Here is a 19,056-nt window from a genome sequence, read left to right as displayed (position 1 = left end):
GGGGAAATACTGGGGAGAGTGGCCTAAAGAGTTACACGTAATGAAAGGCAAGAAAGACACCTTGCCACTCACAATGAAACTAAATGGGACCCACCAGAGCAGGAACTCCCTCTGTGCATTGCTTGTGCCCAGCAACCTTGCTATTTGTCCCACAGAACATGTGACTGTGAACGTAAGTGCTGGAGAGAGACAAGCATGTAAGAGGGCCATCAAAGCTCCCACCCCATTCCAAGGATACACACTAGCAGCCCAAGCCACCGCACAAAATGTACTGCCCCTTCCTCATTAAGCCTCGATCAGAATCCACATCACCAGCAGACACTGAATTCTGGAGTAGATAACCACGAGTCACCCCAAATGTGAGGGAGACTAACACAGACAGGAAGCTAACTCACACAGAAGAACCAATACCAGGGCACCTGGGTGGCTCAGTCAGTTAAACGTCAGACTTGTGATTTTGGCTCAGGTCAAGGTCTCATGGTTCATGAGATCAAGCCCCACATCAGGCTTTTTGCCGTCACCACAGAGCTTGCTTAAGATTCTCTCTCTGCCCCTCTCCTGCTCATGCTCACTCAGTCTCTCAAAGTAAATAAATAAATAAATATTAAAAAAAACCAATACCCAAGAAATAATTATTAGAGTATATAGATTAATAGCTAGACCTCAATTTGTAAAAGTGAAACCGATAAAACTCGGGGAAAAAAAACATGGCGCCATTTTCAGAGGCTTGGAACAGGCAAAGATTTTTGAGACACAAGAAAACTATAAAACAAAAAAATACTAAAATCCTCACTGATATTAAAACTTTTATTCCTCAAGGGGCGCCTGTGTGGCTGAGTCAGTTAAGTGTTTGACTCTCGATTTCGGCTCAGGTCACGATCTAACCGTCATGGGATCAGGCCCCGTGTCAGACTGTGATGAGTGTGGAATCTGCTTAAAATTCTCTCTGTCTCTCTCTCTCTTTCTCTCTCTCTCCCTCCCTCCCCCATCCCTCCCCTGCTCACGTGCTCTCTCCCACCCTCTAAAACAAAAACAAAACAACTTTTATTCCTCAAAAAAAAAAAACCGTAAGGAAAATGAACATTTGTAACTGACAAATCACTAAATTCTACTCCTGAAACCAATATTATGCTATATGTTAAGTAGTTAGAATTTAAGTAAAATTTTGAAAAAAAAAGAGAAAAAAAGAAAAAAATGAACATAAAACCACAGACTGGGAGAATTTATTTTCAATATCTACATCTCACAACCACTTGTATAAATAATACACCAAATCCTCACAACCCAATAATGAGAGATCAAACCATCCAATTAAAAAATGGGCAAAACAAGGGGGCACCTGGGTGGCTCAGTCAGTTAAGCATCAACCCTTGATTTCAGCTCAGGTCAAGATCTCAAGGTTCTTGAGTCTTAACCTTGCACTGGGCTGTGTTGACACTGCAGAGCCAGCCTGGGATTCTGTGTCTCCCTCTCTCTCTACCCCTTCCCTACTCACGCTTTCTTTCACAATAAATAAGCTTTTTACAAGTCACAAAAGACTATGTATTATATGATTCCATTTACATGAAATAACCAAACAAATCCATAGAGACAGAATGTAAACCTGTAGTTGCCAGGAGCTGGGGTGCAGGAAGTATGGGTACAGGATTTCTTCGAGGATCATGAAATGTCCTAAATATTAACTGTGATGATGGCTGCACAATTCTGTAACTATACTAAAAACTATTAAATGGGTAAATTGTATGGTATGTGCATTATACTCAATACCTCAATCAAGCTGTCATAAAAAAATCAGAAAATTTAAACAGATACTTCATTGAAGATATACAAATGGCCAGTGAGTACATGAACAGAAACATTCAGGGCGCCTGGGTGGCTCAGTCGGTTGAGCAACTGACTTCGGCTCAGGTCATGATCTCACAGTTTGTGGGTTTGAGCCCCATGTCAGGCTCTGTGCTGAAAGCTCAGAGCCTGGAGCCTGCTTTGGATTCTGAGTCTCCCTCTTCCTCTCTGCCCCACTCCCACTCCACGGTCTCTCTCAAAAATAAAAACATTTAAAAAAAAAAAACGTTAAAAATCATTATCATCAGGGAAATACAAATTAGAACCACAATGAAATATCACGATTCATTAATTATAATGGCTAAAGTTTAAAAGACTGGCAATACCAAGTGTTAACAAAAACACAGAGCATCAAACTCTCATACATTGTTGGTGGGAAGGTATACCTACCAGTGTCTTATAAAGTTAAACACACACTTATATACGTTCCAGTAATTTCACATCTAGGTCTTTACTCAAAAGAAGTGAAAACAGGGGCGCCTGGGTGGCTCAGTCAGTTAAGCATCCAACTTCAGCTCAGGTCATGATCTCACAGTTCATGAGTTCGAGCCCTACATCGGGCTCCGTGCTGTCAGCTCGGAGCCCAGAGCCTGCTTCAGATTCTGTGTCTCCCTCTCTCTCTCTGCCCCTCTCCTGCTCACACTCTGTCTCTCAAAAATAAACATCAAAAATAAAATTTAAGTGAAAACACACACCCACAATAAACTTGCACATAAATATTTATAAAAGTTTTATTTGTAAAAGCCAAAAACTTGCAACACCTCAAATGTTCATCAACATATGAATTGATAAATTGTATTCAATCCATCCAACAGAATACAACTCAGCAATAAAAAGGAGCAAACTACTGATCTGCCAGCATGGACAAATCACAAAAACATGCTGAGTGAGAGAAGACAGGTACAGTAGAATACATGCTGTATGATTCCATTTATATGAATTTCTAGAAAGGGCAAATCTACAGTGACAAAATGCAGATCAGAGATTGTGTGAGGTCAGGAAATTGGGGGGTGAGGATTCACTACAACAGGACAAAGGGACCCTTTAGAATAAGGAAACTCTTCCATTACCCCAATTGTTATTACCAAAACTCAGTGTATACTTAAAATTTTTAAATACTTAAAATGTTATTGTGTGTAAATTATATCTCACTAAAATTGACTTTAAACACATACATGCATATATGATACATATTTCTTGAGCTAGCATTCCATTTCCAGGAATCTAGCTATGGAAATACCTATGTGTACTCAGATGCTCAATGGAACATCACTCTTACTGAACACTACAGTTGTTTTTCAAAATACGGTAGACGCACACATACCAATGTAGAAAGAAATCTTCAAGACACAATGTTAAGTGAAGGAAGCAGGTTAAATAATACCTATCACATGTTCCCATCTGTTGAAAAACATGCGAAACAAGTATCATAACCACACGGCACGTGTTTACCTTTGGGAAGGGCTGAAGGAGGACTTCAGACTTTACTCTGTATTATTGGACTCTTTCACAAAGTGAAAGTATTCCTGAATTGCTTGGGTGGCTTTTAAAGACTGAAAACAAAACAAGAAGTTTGGTGGTTGTTTTTTAAGAGCAGTCACCGAATTTGAGAAGGAAGCTTTCTTCAGTCAAAACCCAGGACAGCAATAAGAAGAAAACAAAGCTTTAGTAAATACAGACAAACACGTACACACAAGAATTGCTACTTGTGATAAAAGAGGGACCATGGAGAGAAGGGGCACCTGGGTGGCTCAATCAGTTCAACGTCTGACTCTTGGTTTCGGCTCAGGTCATGATCTCACGGTTCATGAGTTCCAGCCCTGCATCAGGCTCTGCTGACAGTGTGGAGCCTGCTTGGGATCTGTCTCCCTCTCTCTCTGCCCCTTGTTCCCCAGCTTGCTCGCTCTCAAAAAACAAACATTAAAAATTTTTTTTAAATTAAAAAAAAGAGGGACCATGGAGAGAAACCCCCAACTTAAGTTCGTATTCCCCAAGAGCACACACAGGCATCTCCTCCTCAGGGAAGGCCTTCCGGGTTTCTGAAGCATTTCTAAGTCTACAACCTCCCTTTATAAGGGACACTTATATTTGTTTCCACTAGACGGGGCATCTGTGCAGGCCTGTGACCTCATGCTAAGGTGATCAAGGGTCAACACTTGACACTGAATGAACCAGTTACATTCCCCAAAACTCATCTACAGTCTGATTTCAAGAAACTCAATTCCTACCATCCTCAACTCCCCAACAAAATCGCTTCAGAACTGGTTTGGCAAAGTGCCACACCAGCTCACCATGAAGAAGGCCCCAACCCTCTCTGGATGGGGGAGAGGGCCCTGAGGGGTGGCCTTAGGGCAGAACTCTTGAAACACATAGCAGCTATTCCACCTGCAAGCAGATGAAGGGGATTCCTCTGACTTACCTTGAAAGCTACAACTTTTCCGGATGTGGTACAAGCAGATCTGATCATTCTCCTCCTGGTTAGCATTGTTTGGGGATCCACAACCTGAACTATCTCTTCTTTCTACAAGGAAACACCACAGAGATGTATCAGCATCCACCAAAGCTTCCAGTGTGGAGTCAGAGTAGTTCAAGATACAAAGGACAGAAAAGAGCATTCACTTCCCTGCATAAGGCAAAAGTAGGCGAGGTAATCTCACAAAATCCTATGATGTTCAAGATAAAATGACCCTCAGACATACAAGTGGACCCCCTCTCTGCTTTTTAGGGGAGGAGCCAGGGAACCCAAAGCCACACAGTTGCTTGCCAAATCCAGGACACCATGGAGAGGCTTTTTCTCAGCTCTATGCTCCCAATCTTAATATGAAACCTCCTTAATAACTTTACATTAATTGCAAGAATTTTAACTTAAAACAGGCATGGAGGGTATTTCAGAATTTATCTTTACTAGTGCTCCAATGAGACTTTACCTAACAATTACATTTACCACCGCACCCACCTACCATAATACAAGAAAACAAAACTCATTCGCAAACCCTCTCTATTCAGTATCGCCTGTTAATTACGTTACTCCTTTTCCTTTTTCTTTTTATGGGCCCTTCAGACATCCACAGGGTGGGCCTCAAAACCCACACCTTTGGGGCCTTGGAAATAACCTCCCTTGCTCCCCAAGGACAAGTATCCTTCCCTCCCTTTCTAAGGCCATAATCCACTTGACACTCTTAAAAATCTATTTAAAGCAAAACCTGTCTACATCTAGCTTCCTACTATTGAAAGAAATTAACCCAAAATAACGGAAGGAAATGTAAAGAAAACACATATATGGCAAAGACAATTTTTAAATATCAAAATCAAGTGAGATTAGATGTTGGGGTGCCTGAGTGGCTCAGTCAGTTAAGCGTCCAACTTCAGTTCGGGTCATGATCTCACAATTTATGGATTCGAGCCCCACTTGTGCTGACACCTCAGAGCCTGGAGCCTGCTTTGGATTCTGTGACTCCCTCTCTCTCTGCCCCTTCCCTCATGCTCTGTCTCCAAAATAAATAACCATTTAAAAAAAAATTTAAAAGATTAGAGTGTTGTGTGTTTGCTGGTAGTCCTAGCAACACCTAGAACTGATATTTTAGGAAGTGGTCTATTAAAAATCCTAGATGCCACTATAGTTAGCAAATTCCTTTATTAAAAAAAAAAAAAAAAAGTATACTAGCATGCTCAATCACTCACCAAATGCCTGCATGCCCACTATGGACCAGGCACTGTCTAGGTGCTGAAGACGAGCAGCGAACAAAGAAAATTTACAGGGACTAAAAAATCCCATTTATTCATGCCAAGAAGAGAGCTGAAATTAAAATATGCTTCCTTCACGGTAGATCAGACCTGTGGGGAATTCATTCAGTCAACCTCAAATGGCATTTGTCTTGCTTGTTCATGGCTAGGATTCCAAGTCATCTTTACAACACCCACTGATGAAGGAATCACCAACTGACTTTACTAAAAGCAGCAGTGACTTGCCCAAAGTCATACATTCCATTAATGGCCAGCTGGAATCTACAGGCCCCAGCCCAGGGCCTTACCAGAAGTGGCCTGTGGGCCTGGAGGAGGAGGGTGCCCTCTGCTGGAGGTGGAGCTCCTATTCTTGATGTCGTGAGCATTTCTGTATATGGAAGGCAGCCTGTTCACCAGATCGGAGTTCATGCCCAACTTCTCCAGTTTCTCCAGATTCTCAGAATTAGAGATATCATGAGATCTCTTACAGCCAGTGCCAAACTTGCATTCACCCTGTAAAAAATACTGGCAGATATGGAGTTTGATACACTGCTTTTGAAAGGAACAAGAGCCGTAGGGTCCATCTCCTTTGTTGTAATGTAGGCAGATCTGTTGACAGAAAAGGAATAAAAACACCAGCTTAGGAAGGTCTCACAGGACACCACCCCACTACTGACCAGTCCACGGTCAGAAGAAGTTCCTCCAGAGATCCGGCCAAAGCTGTGATTCCGTCATCCACACAAGCCACACAGCTCTGAGAACATCCCCCACTCTAGATGGACCACCGCTAACATATGCCCTTGGATAAAACGGGAACTGGGTGGACAGCAATGAACAGAACAAGCCTTTCCACTGGGAAAATCCAAAGAACTTCCAACTGATCAGAGCTGCTCCCTTCCCAGGAGACAATTCAACATAACTCACATAGCAGGAGGCTAACAACCCATATACTCCACCTACACCCTTCCCCCACTGACTCACCAACTCTCCCTAAGCCAGGCTTCTATCTCCCTTCTTTCTGAAATTCAAGGTCAAAGAGGCTCTGAGCGTTTAAAGCATCTTAGAGAAGGCCAAATACAGCCCTTTCGTTTCTCAAGAGCAAAGTGAAACTCAGAGAAGTTCACCGGCTTGCCCTAGTTCACTGCCAGCTATCTACATCTGGCACACGCAATGTCTGCTGAACTGCGTTGTTGGTAAAGCTGGGACTTAAACCTGAATCAACTGCTCCTTCTCTACATTCCAAATTCCTAGAGACCACCAAGGGCATACCCACTCAATTCATACACTGAGCAAAAGATAGAAAAGCAGCAGAGGGCTGCAGAACCCAGACTTAGATACGCAGGGACCCCACTCGGGACAGAAGCCCCAAGGGAAAAGGCTAGAAGAGGCTGGGCCCTAACCTTGATTTTGCCACTTACAAGACGCCTGACCTTAGACAAGTCACTCACCAGCTCTGAATTTCAGTTTTTAATCCCTAAAATGGGAATAATGCTACCTCCATCCTTGGGTTATTATGAGGATTAAATGGGAAATATACAAAGTGGCCGAGACAATGCCTTGGAACGTAGTGGGTGCTCGATTCACGGTGGTGGCCCCAACTGTTCATCTGATAAGGGGACTAGCCTCAGAGCAGAAGGCCTGGCAGGAAAGCTGCACTGGATCTGAGTTTACGGTCACAGTTCCGGTTGCCGGCACTGTGCTCTAAAAACCACCTGCATACCCCAGAAGACAAGAGGCTACACACTCCACACTGGTCACCTTCGGATTCATTTTTTTATACCACTGACAAGTTGCTCACTCCAAAACATTAATGTCCACTCTCCAAACACAACCCCCCACCCAAGTCCTTCCTGTGATACCAAAGGCTGCATGGATCAGTCTCTACTCACCCATTTCTCCTTCTCTCCTCTCCCAACCTAAATCTAAGCTGTGCTCACCTACGTGCTGTCCCCCGACCGTGCCAGGTTCTGTCCTCTGTGCCCCCCTTCTTCCCAGACCTTCATCCTTCATTCACCCTTCAGCATTCAGAGCAGGCACCGACTACCCCAGGATGCCTTCCCAAGTGCCCCAACTGCCTGAGGCCAGAGTGCTCACTTCTACTGCAGCACCTAAAATAGCACCTTACAATCACACACTGATTTGTCTGTCTCACCCAGTAAACTTGCCTCCTGGAAGGGCAGAACAGGGTCTTTTATCTCCTTATCGGCAGTTCCTGACCCGTAGTGGTTATTCAATAAAGGTTAGCTGAATCAATAGTAATTTTCAAAAGGCAAGAGAAAAGTTACTATCTATTATGTAGCAGTCACTAAGCCACAAAGCACCGTTCTCAAATGAGTGGTTTTAACTGAGTAATATGGAAGCATTTTCATTAAACCAGGTCAATCTAATCTCTGTAGCCTTATCCCAGAGAAAGTGCCAGAACATCCCATAAACCTGTGCTGGCCACAGGAACACACCACTTACTCAGCTCAGCTGCTGCCCTCGGGAGCCACTACCTGATTCACACAGAGACCATGCTCCCACGGGCTGCTCCTAGCCAACAATGAGCTACTTTAGCTCAGAACTTCGTAATGGCCAAGCAGCAGCTTTCTTAGAACTGTGCTCCAGTCAGGGTCTCCTCCTACCCGGTCTCCTTCCTTCCCCCTCTCTTGCAACATCACTGTCCAAAGGCTCCCCACCTCCTCCTGCTCCCTCTCCACTAGATCTCTTACACTTCTAATCCCATCTTGGCGTCTGCTTCTTGGAGGGCCCAAGATAGTACACGGCCATTACAGGGAGGTTCAGTTAGCATCTGAAATGCATTACGAGCATCTGAAATGCACATCCACTAAAGGTCAAAATTCCCTGGGTGCAACTGATTTAGTAGAGAGCTCATCACCTGCCTGTCAGCATCTCTGAAAAATTTCCTCACAGAACTCCTGGGTTTGGCAATAACACGTGGTTCCAAGTCCTGCTAGACAGAGAGGAGCAGGCTGGAGTCTCTTATCCCCTCATCCCCATGTAAGGAACATCCTGTTGCAGCCACTGGCCAAACAGACTCCCCCGATCTCATGGGAGCCCTGAAAAGGAGATACCGGCCCAAATGACACAGAAGGAAAGGAGGCCTCTAGACGGGGCAAGGTTGGCCCAAGGTCACAGGTCTAAAAATCAGCAGAGCCAGGAATTCAATCCAGGTCTCCTTCAAGTAGATCCCTGTGGTCACTCTGGGGTCCTTGGCTCCTCTTCTGCCACAAGATTTCCTCTCTCCCGACCTCTGGCTTCTCCCCCATCACTTGCATACATACACACCCCCGCCTGGAACTCACCTCTGGCAAAAGCCAGGGGTCATTCTGAAACAAAAGCTGGCAGAGCTCACTGTAGCTGAGGTGGTCAACACCGTGAGTTCTCAGCACACTCAGGTTGTGATCTGTCGTCAAGCTGTGACTGTTTCTACAGTTCTTCCTGCAAAGAAGCAGAGCTGGTGTCACGGTTCAACTGCGCCTCCCCGAAATTCTTAGGTTGAAGCTCTAACCCCCAGTGACTGTATTTGGAGACAGTTTATAAAGAGGTTGTTGCGCTGGGGGGTGGGGGCCTAGTCCAATCCAACTGATGTCTTTATAAGAAGAGAAAATTAAGATACAGATGCACACTTGTGAGGACACGGGTAAAAGACAGCCATCTGCAAACCAAGGAGAGAGGGCTCAGAAAGAAATCAACCCTGCCAACACTTTGATCTCAGACTTCCTGCCTTGAGAATCGTGAGAAGTTTCTGTTTAAGCCCCAGCCTGTGGCACTTTGTTATGGCAGCCCTAGCAAACTAATAAAGCTAGTAAAATCAGTCTCGAAGATAATTTTTCAGGCATCGTTCTTGACATTGCTTAGGAGCATCAGAAAAAAACCCACATGTCTATGCGATGAAAAAATGTAATGCTTATTCACAAAGGAAAAGGCATTACCTTGCAAGCTCGAGGGCCTAGGACGGCACTTCTCATCAATACCTGGTAAGAATGACAGTGCCATCCCCCAAAGAAGAGTTGCAGTATGACAGACAATGAGCACTTAGCAGACACTTGAACACTGGCTGAATAAATGAGTGTGGACACCTATGGTTATAGGTATGTGCACAGACACACTCACACCCTGAGGCTCAGACCTCTTCTCTGCTCTCCTCCTCCGTTCTTTCCACTAACAAGCCCTGGCTGAACATTCACTGTGAGCCACGTACTGGCACCACGCCCTGATGATCCAAACACTTCAAATGATTTCCCAGGTCACCAGGACCCGGAAGAGTCAGGCAAATATCATTTGCTTTACTCAGACTCTGCCAAACCTCACGTGTTTATTGTGAGCATCTCAAAAGAAAACCCAACCCGTGACTGACTCCCCCAAACCTGCACCTTTCACAAGCTCCCCCAGCTCAGTAAAAGACCACTTCCCTCCTTCACTGCACAGACCAACAACCTTGGAGTCATCCAGACTCTTCCCCTTCTCTCCTCTAGTGGAAATAACAGATATGGAGAGGACTCTAAAATGGCATGGTCAGCTGTGCTGAGAGTACGTCTATGCAGACGGGAAGGGCACCTGAGCCTGACAGAATCACTCAAGGGACAGTGCCTAAAAGGTGTAAAGCCTGGGCCAAATATTTAGGTTGAGGAACCAGGCAAGAAAAGGAAAACATTCTAGGCAAACTTGGTGCCGCCAGAACCAAATATAGCTAATAATTGGGATAGTGACGGCAGCAATAGCTACTAAGACTTGAGCATTTATCACAAACCAGGGATTTCCTGAGGTTTTATCAGTTAAGTCATTCAGTCCTCAACAAGTCTATGAGGTAGGTGATATTATCCTCATTTTGCAGATGAGGGAACTGAGACACTGATACAAAGTCACCTGCCCAAAATCGTGCAGCTAGCAGGGAGTGCAGCCAGCTTGAAACAAGGCAGGCTGGTCTTGGGGCTGTGCTCTTAACCACGATGCTTACTGCTCCTCAGCAAAGGATGAAGTCAGGGACCTGGGACCCTTCCCAGCTGTGACCAGTGGGCAAAAGCAGGAGCCATGATCTATTTCTGAAACAGCGGACCCTGTGGTTCAGGGAGACAAGCAGAGTCCCAAAGAAAGCAAAGAAAACGCAGCCAACCGCACCCACTCTCCCTTATGTGACCCGAAAGCAGTTGAAGAAGGAAGGTTCAATTAAGTGTCCTGTGTGAACCGCATGGAAAATGGAACAGGGAAGAATTTAAAAGAAAACTCAGAATCATCTAGGCCAACAGATACCAGACTCCCAGATTTCCAAGACAAGTAAAACGCAACCCCCAACCTTGGGAACTAGCTGAGAAAAGGGCTGCCATCTTTATTTCACCAAATACAGACGTTAACAAGATCCACCAGTTACCCCATCATTAGATCCACCCATCCACCATTTATTACGTCCACCTTCTTCTCCAGCTACTGCTCCTCCTTCTCCCCTGAAGTGACCCATCCACACCAGTCCCTGAGGGCCCAGTTTGCCCAAGGTTCCACCGTCAGCCTCCACCTCAGACCTGACCCGCTCCTGGGGCTGCAGCCGTCAACTCCCACGCCAGCACCTGGGACCCTGGCCATGCTCTCCCAGGCTGCAGACTTGGAGAGCTGCCCCCCGACACACTTCTGCTCTCTCCGCCAATAAGAAAGCAAAGTAAGAATCATCCCTCAGTCAACAAGGAAAAAAGAGAGGTATGAGTCATCCCTCAGTCAACAATAACAGCCATCACCTCTCCCCCATCCTGTCCCCACACTCTCACCAACTCCCCATCTCTAATTTCTCACACACACACCCTCCCCTCTTAAGGCCTTAAGCTGGGGGTTGGAATATTCTAATCTAGGTATTTCTCAACAGCTGCTTCCCAAGGGCCACATTTCCCAGCTCCCCGCCTCCCTCGCATCTAGACATGATGGGGGTCATGAGACACCCTGTGGTCCAGGGGACAGATGGAAAACTGTCCACCCCTTCCAGACCTGGGAAAACTTCCCCCCAACCCTCCCCTGTCCATCTTCTCCACCTGCTCCCCGGAATCCGAGACCCTGAATGGCCTAAAGAGCCATGGGCCAAGGAGACAGAGTCTAGGTCAGTCGGCCTGGGTCCCTGAATGACTGCATGGATCAAGACCACTACCTCATGCTGTCTAGTGGACCTGACGGGAGCAAGAAAGAAGTGAAGCCAGAAAAAAAAAAAAAGAAGAAGAAGAAGAAGAAGAAGAAGAAGAAAGAAAGGAAAGGGGAAAGAAAAGGAAATAAGGAGAAACGAATTCTTCTACATAAGCGGACTAGCTTCGCAACAGGGGCACGCATTTTCTTCCCAGTGCCACGGAGGCCACTGCCGGCTTGTAAAGCAAGCGAGCAAAAGCTGAAACAGGCTTTCGAAGATTCCTTCGCTGCCGGGCAGAGAAAGCCCTCGGCTGTGGGGCCCCTCAAAGGTCGCCCTGGAGACCGGGAGTCGGGGGGCTCCGGAAGCCAGAGGCGGCTTTTTCTCGCGGAGAATCCCCCACCCCACCCCCCGCCACCCCCGGGCTGTCGCAGCGGGTACCGCGCTCCAAGTCCCTCTCTGACACTGCAGGAGCCTTGGGGACACCGCTTCACCCGGAGTCCCTTACACGGCACCCGGTATTCAGCAGGTGCTCAATAAATGTTCGCTGTAGAGAATTAAGGGTGGGGAGAGGCCAGAGAACGGACGCCCCCCGGTCTCCCCAGACTCTAGGAGGGGCCCAGGGCGGGCTGGGAGAGAGCAGGGTCCCCCGGCCCCGCCGTCGGGCTCCGGGCGCGGCGCTTACCCGGCCCTCATGAACTTGCAGGCCCCGTAGACCAAGAACTTGCAGAGGTGCAGCTGAGCGCACAGCCCCACGCAGCCCGGCTTGGGGCTCTGGTACGCGCGGCACAGGCGCAGCGCCGAGACGGCCACCACGACGCGCTGCGCGGAGGCCGCCGCGCCGCCCGCCCTCGCTGCCACCGCGAAGCGGCCGCGGTCCCGCAGCAGCCGCTCCAGCGCGTCGTTGCCGACGCCCTCCCGCAAGCGGCGCCGCAGCTCCTCCAGCTCCAAGGCGCCCCCGGCCGCGCACAGCACCTGGGTCACCTCGCCGAGGACGCCAGCCTGCGCCATGGCCGCGGCGGGGGCGCGCTGCCCGTCGGAGAGCTGCTGGCGGGACGCGGGCGGCGGCCGGGGCGGACTGGGCGGGCGGCTCCCGCAGGGCTCAGACGCCAGCTGGAAAGGAAAGCGAAAGCGAAAGCTCCCGGGGGCCCGGAAAAACGGAACCTGTGCCGCCTCACCACGCCCACCGGCCCGCAGCTGAGGGGGCTCGCCGCCTTCCGGCCTCAGGGCTCCCAGCTGTGCGCGGCCGCCGGGCCCCGCGGCCCGCTCCCCCGCTCCGTCGGCAGCCGGGGGGCCCCGGAAAGCGGCTCTCCGGCGCTCCAGAGAGAAGCAGCCTGGTCCTTCGGGGCAGCGCCCCGCGGCTCTCGAAGCGCCTTCGCCTGGTGGACGGGGGCGGAGATGCCCGGGCCGTGCGCAGCCGCTCGCCGAAGCCCCGAGCATTTGGAAATCGCGCGGCCGCCGGCCCCGGGAGCTCTCCGCTCGGGCGTTGGCCGAGCAAACGGGGACGCCGCCCACCTGGCGACCGAGCCCCTCAGCCTGACTGCTCCCGACGGCGCCGGGCCGTATCCTACACCACGTGACCGCGATCACGCCGACCCGCCGCGCGGCTCGGGCGCTACTTTCTCTTGGAGCCGGCGCGATCCGCGCCGTTCTGGGCGGCGATCCCGCCGTTCTAAGCTCCGAAGCGTCTGTCTTGTGCGAAAGCAAAGCCATTTCTCCTCAGCCCTGCTCGATAATACAGTGACCGAGCGCTTAGAGACCGCTCGGAGTCCCGGCACACTCCCGGGGGAGGGGGGGGGGCGGATGGAAAGGTGAACTGTTGGCGCCCTTTGGCAAAGTAGTCCCTCAGCCCCTAGTAAAGTTTTGAAGATGCGTGACCTTTGACCCAGCAGTCTGTCTTCTGAGAATCTTCTAGCACTAAAAGGAACAAATTCCACATATGAATGAAAATATACGATATCGGTGTTTCTCTGATTTATTTCACTTAGCTAACTTGACAGTAAACTATATTAAAATAAAAACAAAAAATAAAATGAACCCTCCTAAGAAAAAAAAAGTAAAAGCAACAGTAAGTTCTGGTGAGAGTGTTTGGCGGGGGGCGGGGAGGAGGTATGGTGCTGGGAGCAACGCAGGGGATCCTTGTCCAGACTCTTTGTTACAGGACTTCAGCAAGCATGCATTAAATTTCTACAGACCTAGAAGGACGTCCGTGACGTGTTAAGGGGGAAAAGCGGTACAGAACCGTTTAAATCAATAGCGAAAAGAGAACCTATTTGTGTGGCAATGTGGCTGTTTTTGAAAGAGCAAGGAGAAGGCTCAGGAAGGACACACACTGTGCCAAAGTTGGCTCATGAACACTGGCGTCGGGGAGTATGCAGTAAGGGGCACTAGGAAAGTGGGAGAAAAATGAGGGGCGGGAAGATTGCAGGGGAAGGAAACAGGTACGATGTTAAAATTCTCCATATTACCGCAAAACGGTAAAAACCTGTTAAGTGTGTGGATGGTGAGTATAAAGTAACACGCACAAATGAATTAGGGGGTGAGGGGCAGTTATCGCTTGGCTTTTAAATGTGGATTTAGTGGCGCCTGGGATTTAGTGGCTTAGTCCGGGTAAGTGGTGAAGTGTTGGACTTGGGCTCAGGGCATGATCTCTGCTAGTGAATTCCAGCCCGCACTGAGCTCTCTGCTGTCACCGCAGAGGCCGCTTCAGACCCTCTGTCCCCCTCTCTGCCCCTCCCCCTAGCTCATCTCTCCTCTCTCTCAAAAATAAAATAAATATTAAAAAAATAATAATAAATAAATAATAAAATAAATTTGGACTTTAAAACATCGTGGACAATTTTTTAGGTTTAATTCTTAATTTAAAATTCTAATTTTTAATTGTGGTTTTAATATTGTTTTGCGGTTGTTTTTTTTTTTTAAAGGAAGGATGACAGCAGTGAAAATGGTGGAGTAAGGACCTCAGAAAGTTTGCCCTTCCAGGTGAAAAACTGGCCAAAATGGCCCAAATCCCTACTGGAAATTATAAAGTTTTGCAGCAACTCATTTAGCATTTAGTCAAGAAAAACAGCTGAGGGCCTCCCTGTCGAAGCTTGATCTCGGGGATCGTGAATTTAAGCCCCACGGCTGGGTGTAGACTTTACTTAAATAAACCAAAAAAAAAAAAAAAAAAAAAAAAAAGCGCAACAGCTGAATCTAAGTTGAAAACATCAAACTTTGTAGCACTTCAACTTCCCCTAGTCCTGTCTTCTCCTCAGTCCTTGGAGGCCTTGAAAGCTAACAGCCCACACTGCTGGTACCAGAGAGGGCAGAACAGGGCTGGAGCTGTTTCCAAAAGTCCTTGTTAGACTTGTCCACTGGTTCCCTGGAAGACCTTCCTGAAAACACTTGTATTCATTCGTCCTCACTGTAACTAGCCTAGTCCTAATGGCTTCTCCTCAACGGTGTTTGTTCAATGTTTTAACATAACCACTGACTGAGGCAATGGATAACAGTCGAGGCAAACAATAAACGAATCAAAAGCTTAACAGGAAAAGCTGAAGGATGAGATGTCCACCGGGGCTTTGAAAAGCTCCAATATATTTCTAGGAATCTAGAAGGCCATACACATGCCACCCTGATTCCTTCCCACAGAAGTCACGATAAAGACTCTTGCCCGCATTTTTCCCACTCCCTCTGCCCCCTTGCCAGTGTTGGCGGTGCATCCCTGCGTGGCCCTGCAGGTGTGCCCGCCTCCTGTTTCTGGGGACTTGTGAATATAAAAACATCTCCCTTCATAACAGACATTTCCCTGTGTGTGCGTCTTACCTGATTAAAACAAACCCCTTTTATTTATTTTTTATTATTATTTTTTAATGTTTATTTTTCAGACAGAGAGAGACAGAGCATGAACGGGGGAGGGGCAGAGAGAGAGGGAGACACAGAATCGGAAACAGGCTCCAGGCTCTGAGCCATCAGCCCAGAGCCCGACGCGGGGCTCGAACCCACGGACCGCGAGATCGTGACCTGGCTGAAGTCGGATGCTTAACCGACTGCGCCACCCAGGCGCCCCTAACAAACCCCTTTTAAAACACAAGTCACGAAGGGTTTTAAGACAGAAGAGTTTAGGAGATTCCTTACTAAACATCCACGCGGAAGATGCCCAGCCTGCACTTGGATCTGTGCGTCTGGCATTTGTAGATGAGGTCAGAACAAGAGCTGTGAACATATAGATGGCTAAACCCACAGGACCGATTAGATCACCAGGTAGGAGTGTAAACAGAAATCCAACGATCTGCCCGTCTAGAGCTGAGAAGGCTGAGAGAGAGCCGCCTCTGAGGTAGGAGGAAAACCAGGATTAGGGAATCACGAAAGCCAAATATTTCAATATTTCAATATTTCAAGAAAGGATGATCACCTACGTTGAGTGTCATCAAGAGACTGAGTAAAAGAGGGTAGAGAAATGTTTTATCCATTGCTGTGCAACAAACCACCCCAAAACTTAGGGGCTAAAAACAATGGCTCCATTTTCATGATTTTGTGAGTCGACAGAGCTCAGTGGGGTAGTTCTGCCTCACACAGTATAACCAGTCATTCCTGGGGCTGCATTCAGCTGGGAGCTCAGCTGGCACTAGAACAGCCAAGATGGCCCCTCACCTTCTGGGATCTGTGTGACTGCTCATCACTTAGCAGTCTGTCCCAAGCTTCTTTATAGTGTGATGGGTGGCAGAATGGTTAAGGATAAAGACTGGAGTGGGTTGAAGTGTGAATGGGCAGTGAGGACATGAAAACAGCAAATGGAGATAGGGTCTGCAAGAAATTTTGCTGTAAAGGGAAACAGAGGAGATGGTGGTAACAACTAGCCTTACTTACTAGAGGAAGGAGGGGGGTGCAGGGTCTAGGAAGCTTTTTGTCCATATTTTGTCCTGAGGCAGTCATAACTAATGCATAGTTTCATTCTGTATAAACTACCCAGTGGGGAGATGGTTGATGTCAGGTGAATCGTTGATTTGGGTGGGGAGAGGGGCGATTTGAGGACAGCATCCAAGAATCTGGCTTGGGCAACTGAACGTTGGTGAGGCCACTCACATAGAAGCCTATTTGCGATTCAGCGTGGGAATTTGGGATCAGATACCCAAGTGTAAGGTGTCTCCACCAGGTGGAGTTGATCTGGAGTTGGGGAACCAAGCCTGGATGAGCTTGTGTTCTGCTGGTCCTGCTCTTGACCAGGCTCCTTACCAGGAATCGGTAGAGCCCAAAGTCTCTGCTGGGCTCAGCATACTTAACACGCTCATCCGTGGCCAGGCCAGCTGCGTTATGACTTGTCTTCCAAGGTGAGCCCTGCCGAACTCCTGAGCAATTCCCTTTCCGAACATTACACTGCCCAGGAATTCAAGCAGAGTGACAGCACCCTTGAAGGGTCCTGCTTCAAACCTCTGAAAATAGTGCTCTGTGGAATCAAGTAATTTTTAGCAAGCTCTTTTTCCTTGTGGGTAGAAAAAAAAAAATCCTTCCATAATTATGTATCACCCAAGTAATTTGTTTTGTGGTTTTAGACATTAACCATTACTGTTTAACCATTGCCATAGCTCCAAAGCAAGGCACGCCTATATAATATTTACAAAGCAACTACAATAAAATTTAAAGTTTTAGGTTCTATGTGAGCTATATAACCCGTTTATCTCATTAAAATCTATTCCGTCTTTTTTATTATTGTAAAGAAACTTCAAACACCCATTTTTATACTATATTGGTGAGTTTCCACAGCTCTTAATACTTGAGACGGAATTCTACAATTGTATTAGGTTCTTTTCCCATTGTTCTGCTTTTTTCTTTTACCCTATCTCTTCCCACCCCCCCCCCCCCCCGCCCTCAACCATCTCATCCCACTGGTCGAGAGAGAGAGAGAAAGAGACAGAGAGAATCTTGGTAGAAAGGACTGTGTTTATGTTTATTCAGTGTATTTTAGTGAGATTTGTGCTAAACCCTGGAATAGAACACACTCAGGCTGGTAGTTCGAACAAAACAAGGAACAAAGACACTGCAGAGCGAGAAGAGCCTCAAGGGAAGCAGGGACGGGGCAGAGAGTAGAAGAGGAGGGAGGAAGGGCTCCCTGGTGACCTGCTCTGTGTCCATTCAGCGGCCCTGACCCGTGTGCCAAGCCCCACTTAGGCGGCCAGTACAGCAAGAGGGTCTGATTTCTGAGGGGTGTGATAGGTACCCCGGCGTGAGTAGTGTGTTCTTGGGCAGCTAACCCATACCCTGTGGTGGAACCCACTTGTCTCCTATAATTTCGAATTTGACAAGTTATTTGAACTAGGAAAAAACAAAACAAAACATAAACCCGAAGCGTCTACAAGTTCCCAGCCTCAGAATCTCCTATTCCCCAGGTCACCAAGCACCACTAACACGACATGCTTTATGCCAGACACAGATAGACCTCAAGTTCCTTATGTAGGGCAGCTTCTAGAGTAAATGATTAGGGGAAGGTCAAATACTATTCTGTTACCGAGAATCTGTCCCAGGTTTTATTTGCCTTACAGAAAAGTGTATGGAATTTACACGTTACTTTCTATTTTTAGGCCTTCATTTTTTTCTTTTTCCAACTCTGGCATAGAAGGGATGACTTCACAACACATCAGAATTAGAGCTTTTACAGAGTGTAAAGGGTATTTCTGGGTCCGAGGATGGGAAGAGCCCAGGAAGGAGGGATGGAGAACCTTCCTGGAAGTGAGTGAAGATGAGGACCTGGGGACCTGGATGGTAAGGAGTTTTTCGGTGGCGGGGGGGGGGGGGAAGCTAGACTCTGGAAGGCAGGCAGCCGGTCTTTTCTCTCTCTCCTTCCGTACCTGGGCTGGCCCACCTACAGGGTGGAGGTGCAGAGGGCGGCAGGAGAAGCTTCAGAGTGGGGAAGGCGGCGGCACCAGCAGCGAGGGAGGCAGCTGAGCCCTCACAGCGGCCACATCCAGGCCCAGGAAACGGCGTAGGCACCGGGCACAGCCCCTACTGGGACCCTCGGGATGCGGCTTTGGGAACCGCTGTTGGGTTCATGTATTGTAATGGTATCCCATGTTCCCTGTTTACAGCCTGTTCTCCACTAGAAGGTGAGATTCTAGATGATAAACCAGTGTTTCATGTGTGCGTGTCCCTGGGAAAACTAGACTCAAAGCTGAGTGACAGAAAACTTCTGAAGATATTTCAGTCCAAAATGGATACCTACAAGGAAATGTTTAGAACACAAACCATTTTGTTTTTAATGTTTATTTTTTGAGAGAGAGAGATTGCGAGAGGGGAGGGGCACGGAGAGAGAAAGAGAGAGAGAACCCCAAGCAATCTCCACGCTGTCGGCACAGGGCCCGACTTGGGGCTTGAACTCACAAACCATGAGAGCACGACCTGAGCAGAAATCAAAA

The 19,056-nt window shown here is 47.8% G+C and overlaps 1 protein-coding gene across 1 annotated transcript in view; it reads right to left on the bottom strand.

Annotated features, from left to right (window-relative positions):
- The window catches only part of PARP12 (poly(ADP-ribose) polymerase family member 12), a 38,299-nt gene extending 25,515 nt beyond the window's left edge, over positions 1 to 12,784 (bottom strand). The window contains exons 1-4 of the mRNA XM_027075591.2: positions 12,351 to 12,784; positions 8,871 to 9,006; positions 5,874 to 6,174; positions 4,262 to 4,363 (exon numbers count right to left, since the gene is read on the bottom strand). Of these exons, the coding sequence (XP_026931392.1) occupies positions 4,262 to 4,363; positions 5,874 to 6,174; positions 8,871 to 9,006; positions 12,351 to 12,676 (865 nt within the window). The 5' untranslated portion in view covers positions 12,677 to 12,784. The remainder of the gene's footprint in view (positions 1 to 4,261; positions 4,364 to 5,873; positions 6,175 to 8,870; positions 9,007 to 12,350) is intronic.
- Positions 12,785 to 19,056: the final 6,272 nt, after the last annotated feature.

This window comes from Acinonyx jubatus, chromosome A2 (genome assembly GCF_027475565.1).
Source record: "Acinonyx jubatus isolate Ajub_Pintada_27869175 chromosome A2, VMU_Ajub_asm_v1.0, whole genome shotgun sequence".
NCBI classification, from domain to species: Eukaryota; Metazoa; Chordata; class Mammalia; order Carnivora; family Felidae; genus Acinonyx; species Acinonyx jubatus.
Note: the sequence above shows the minus strand (reverse complement) of the source record. Positions and strands in the feature narration are given on the sequence as shown.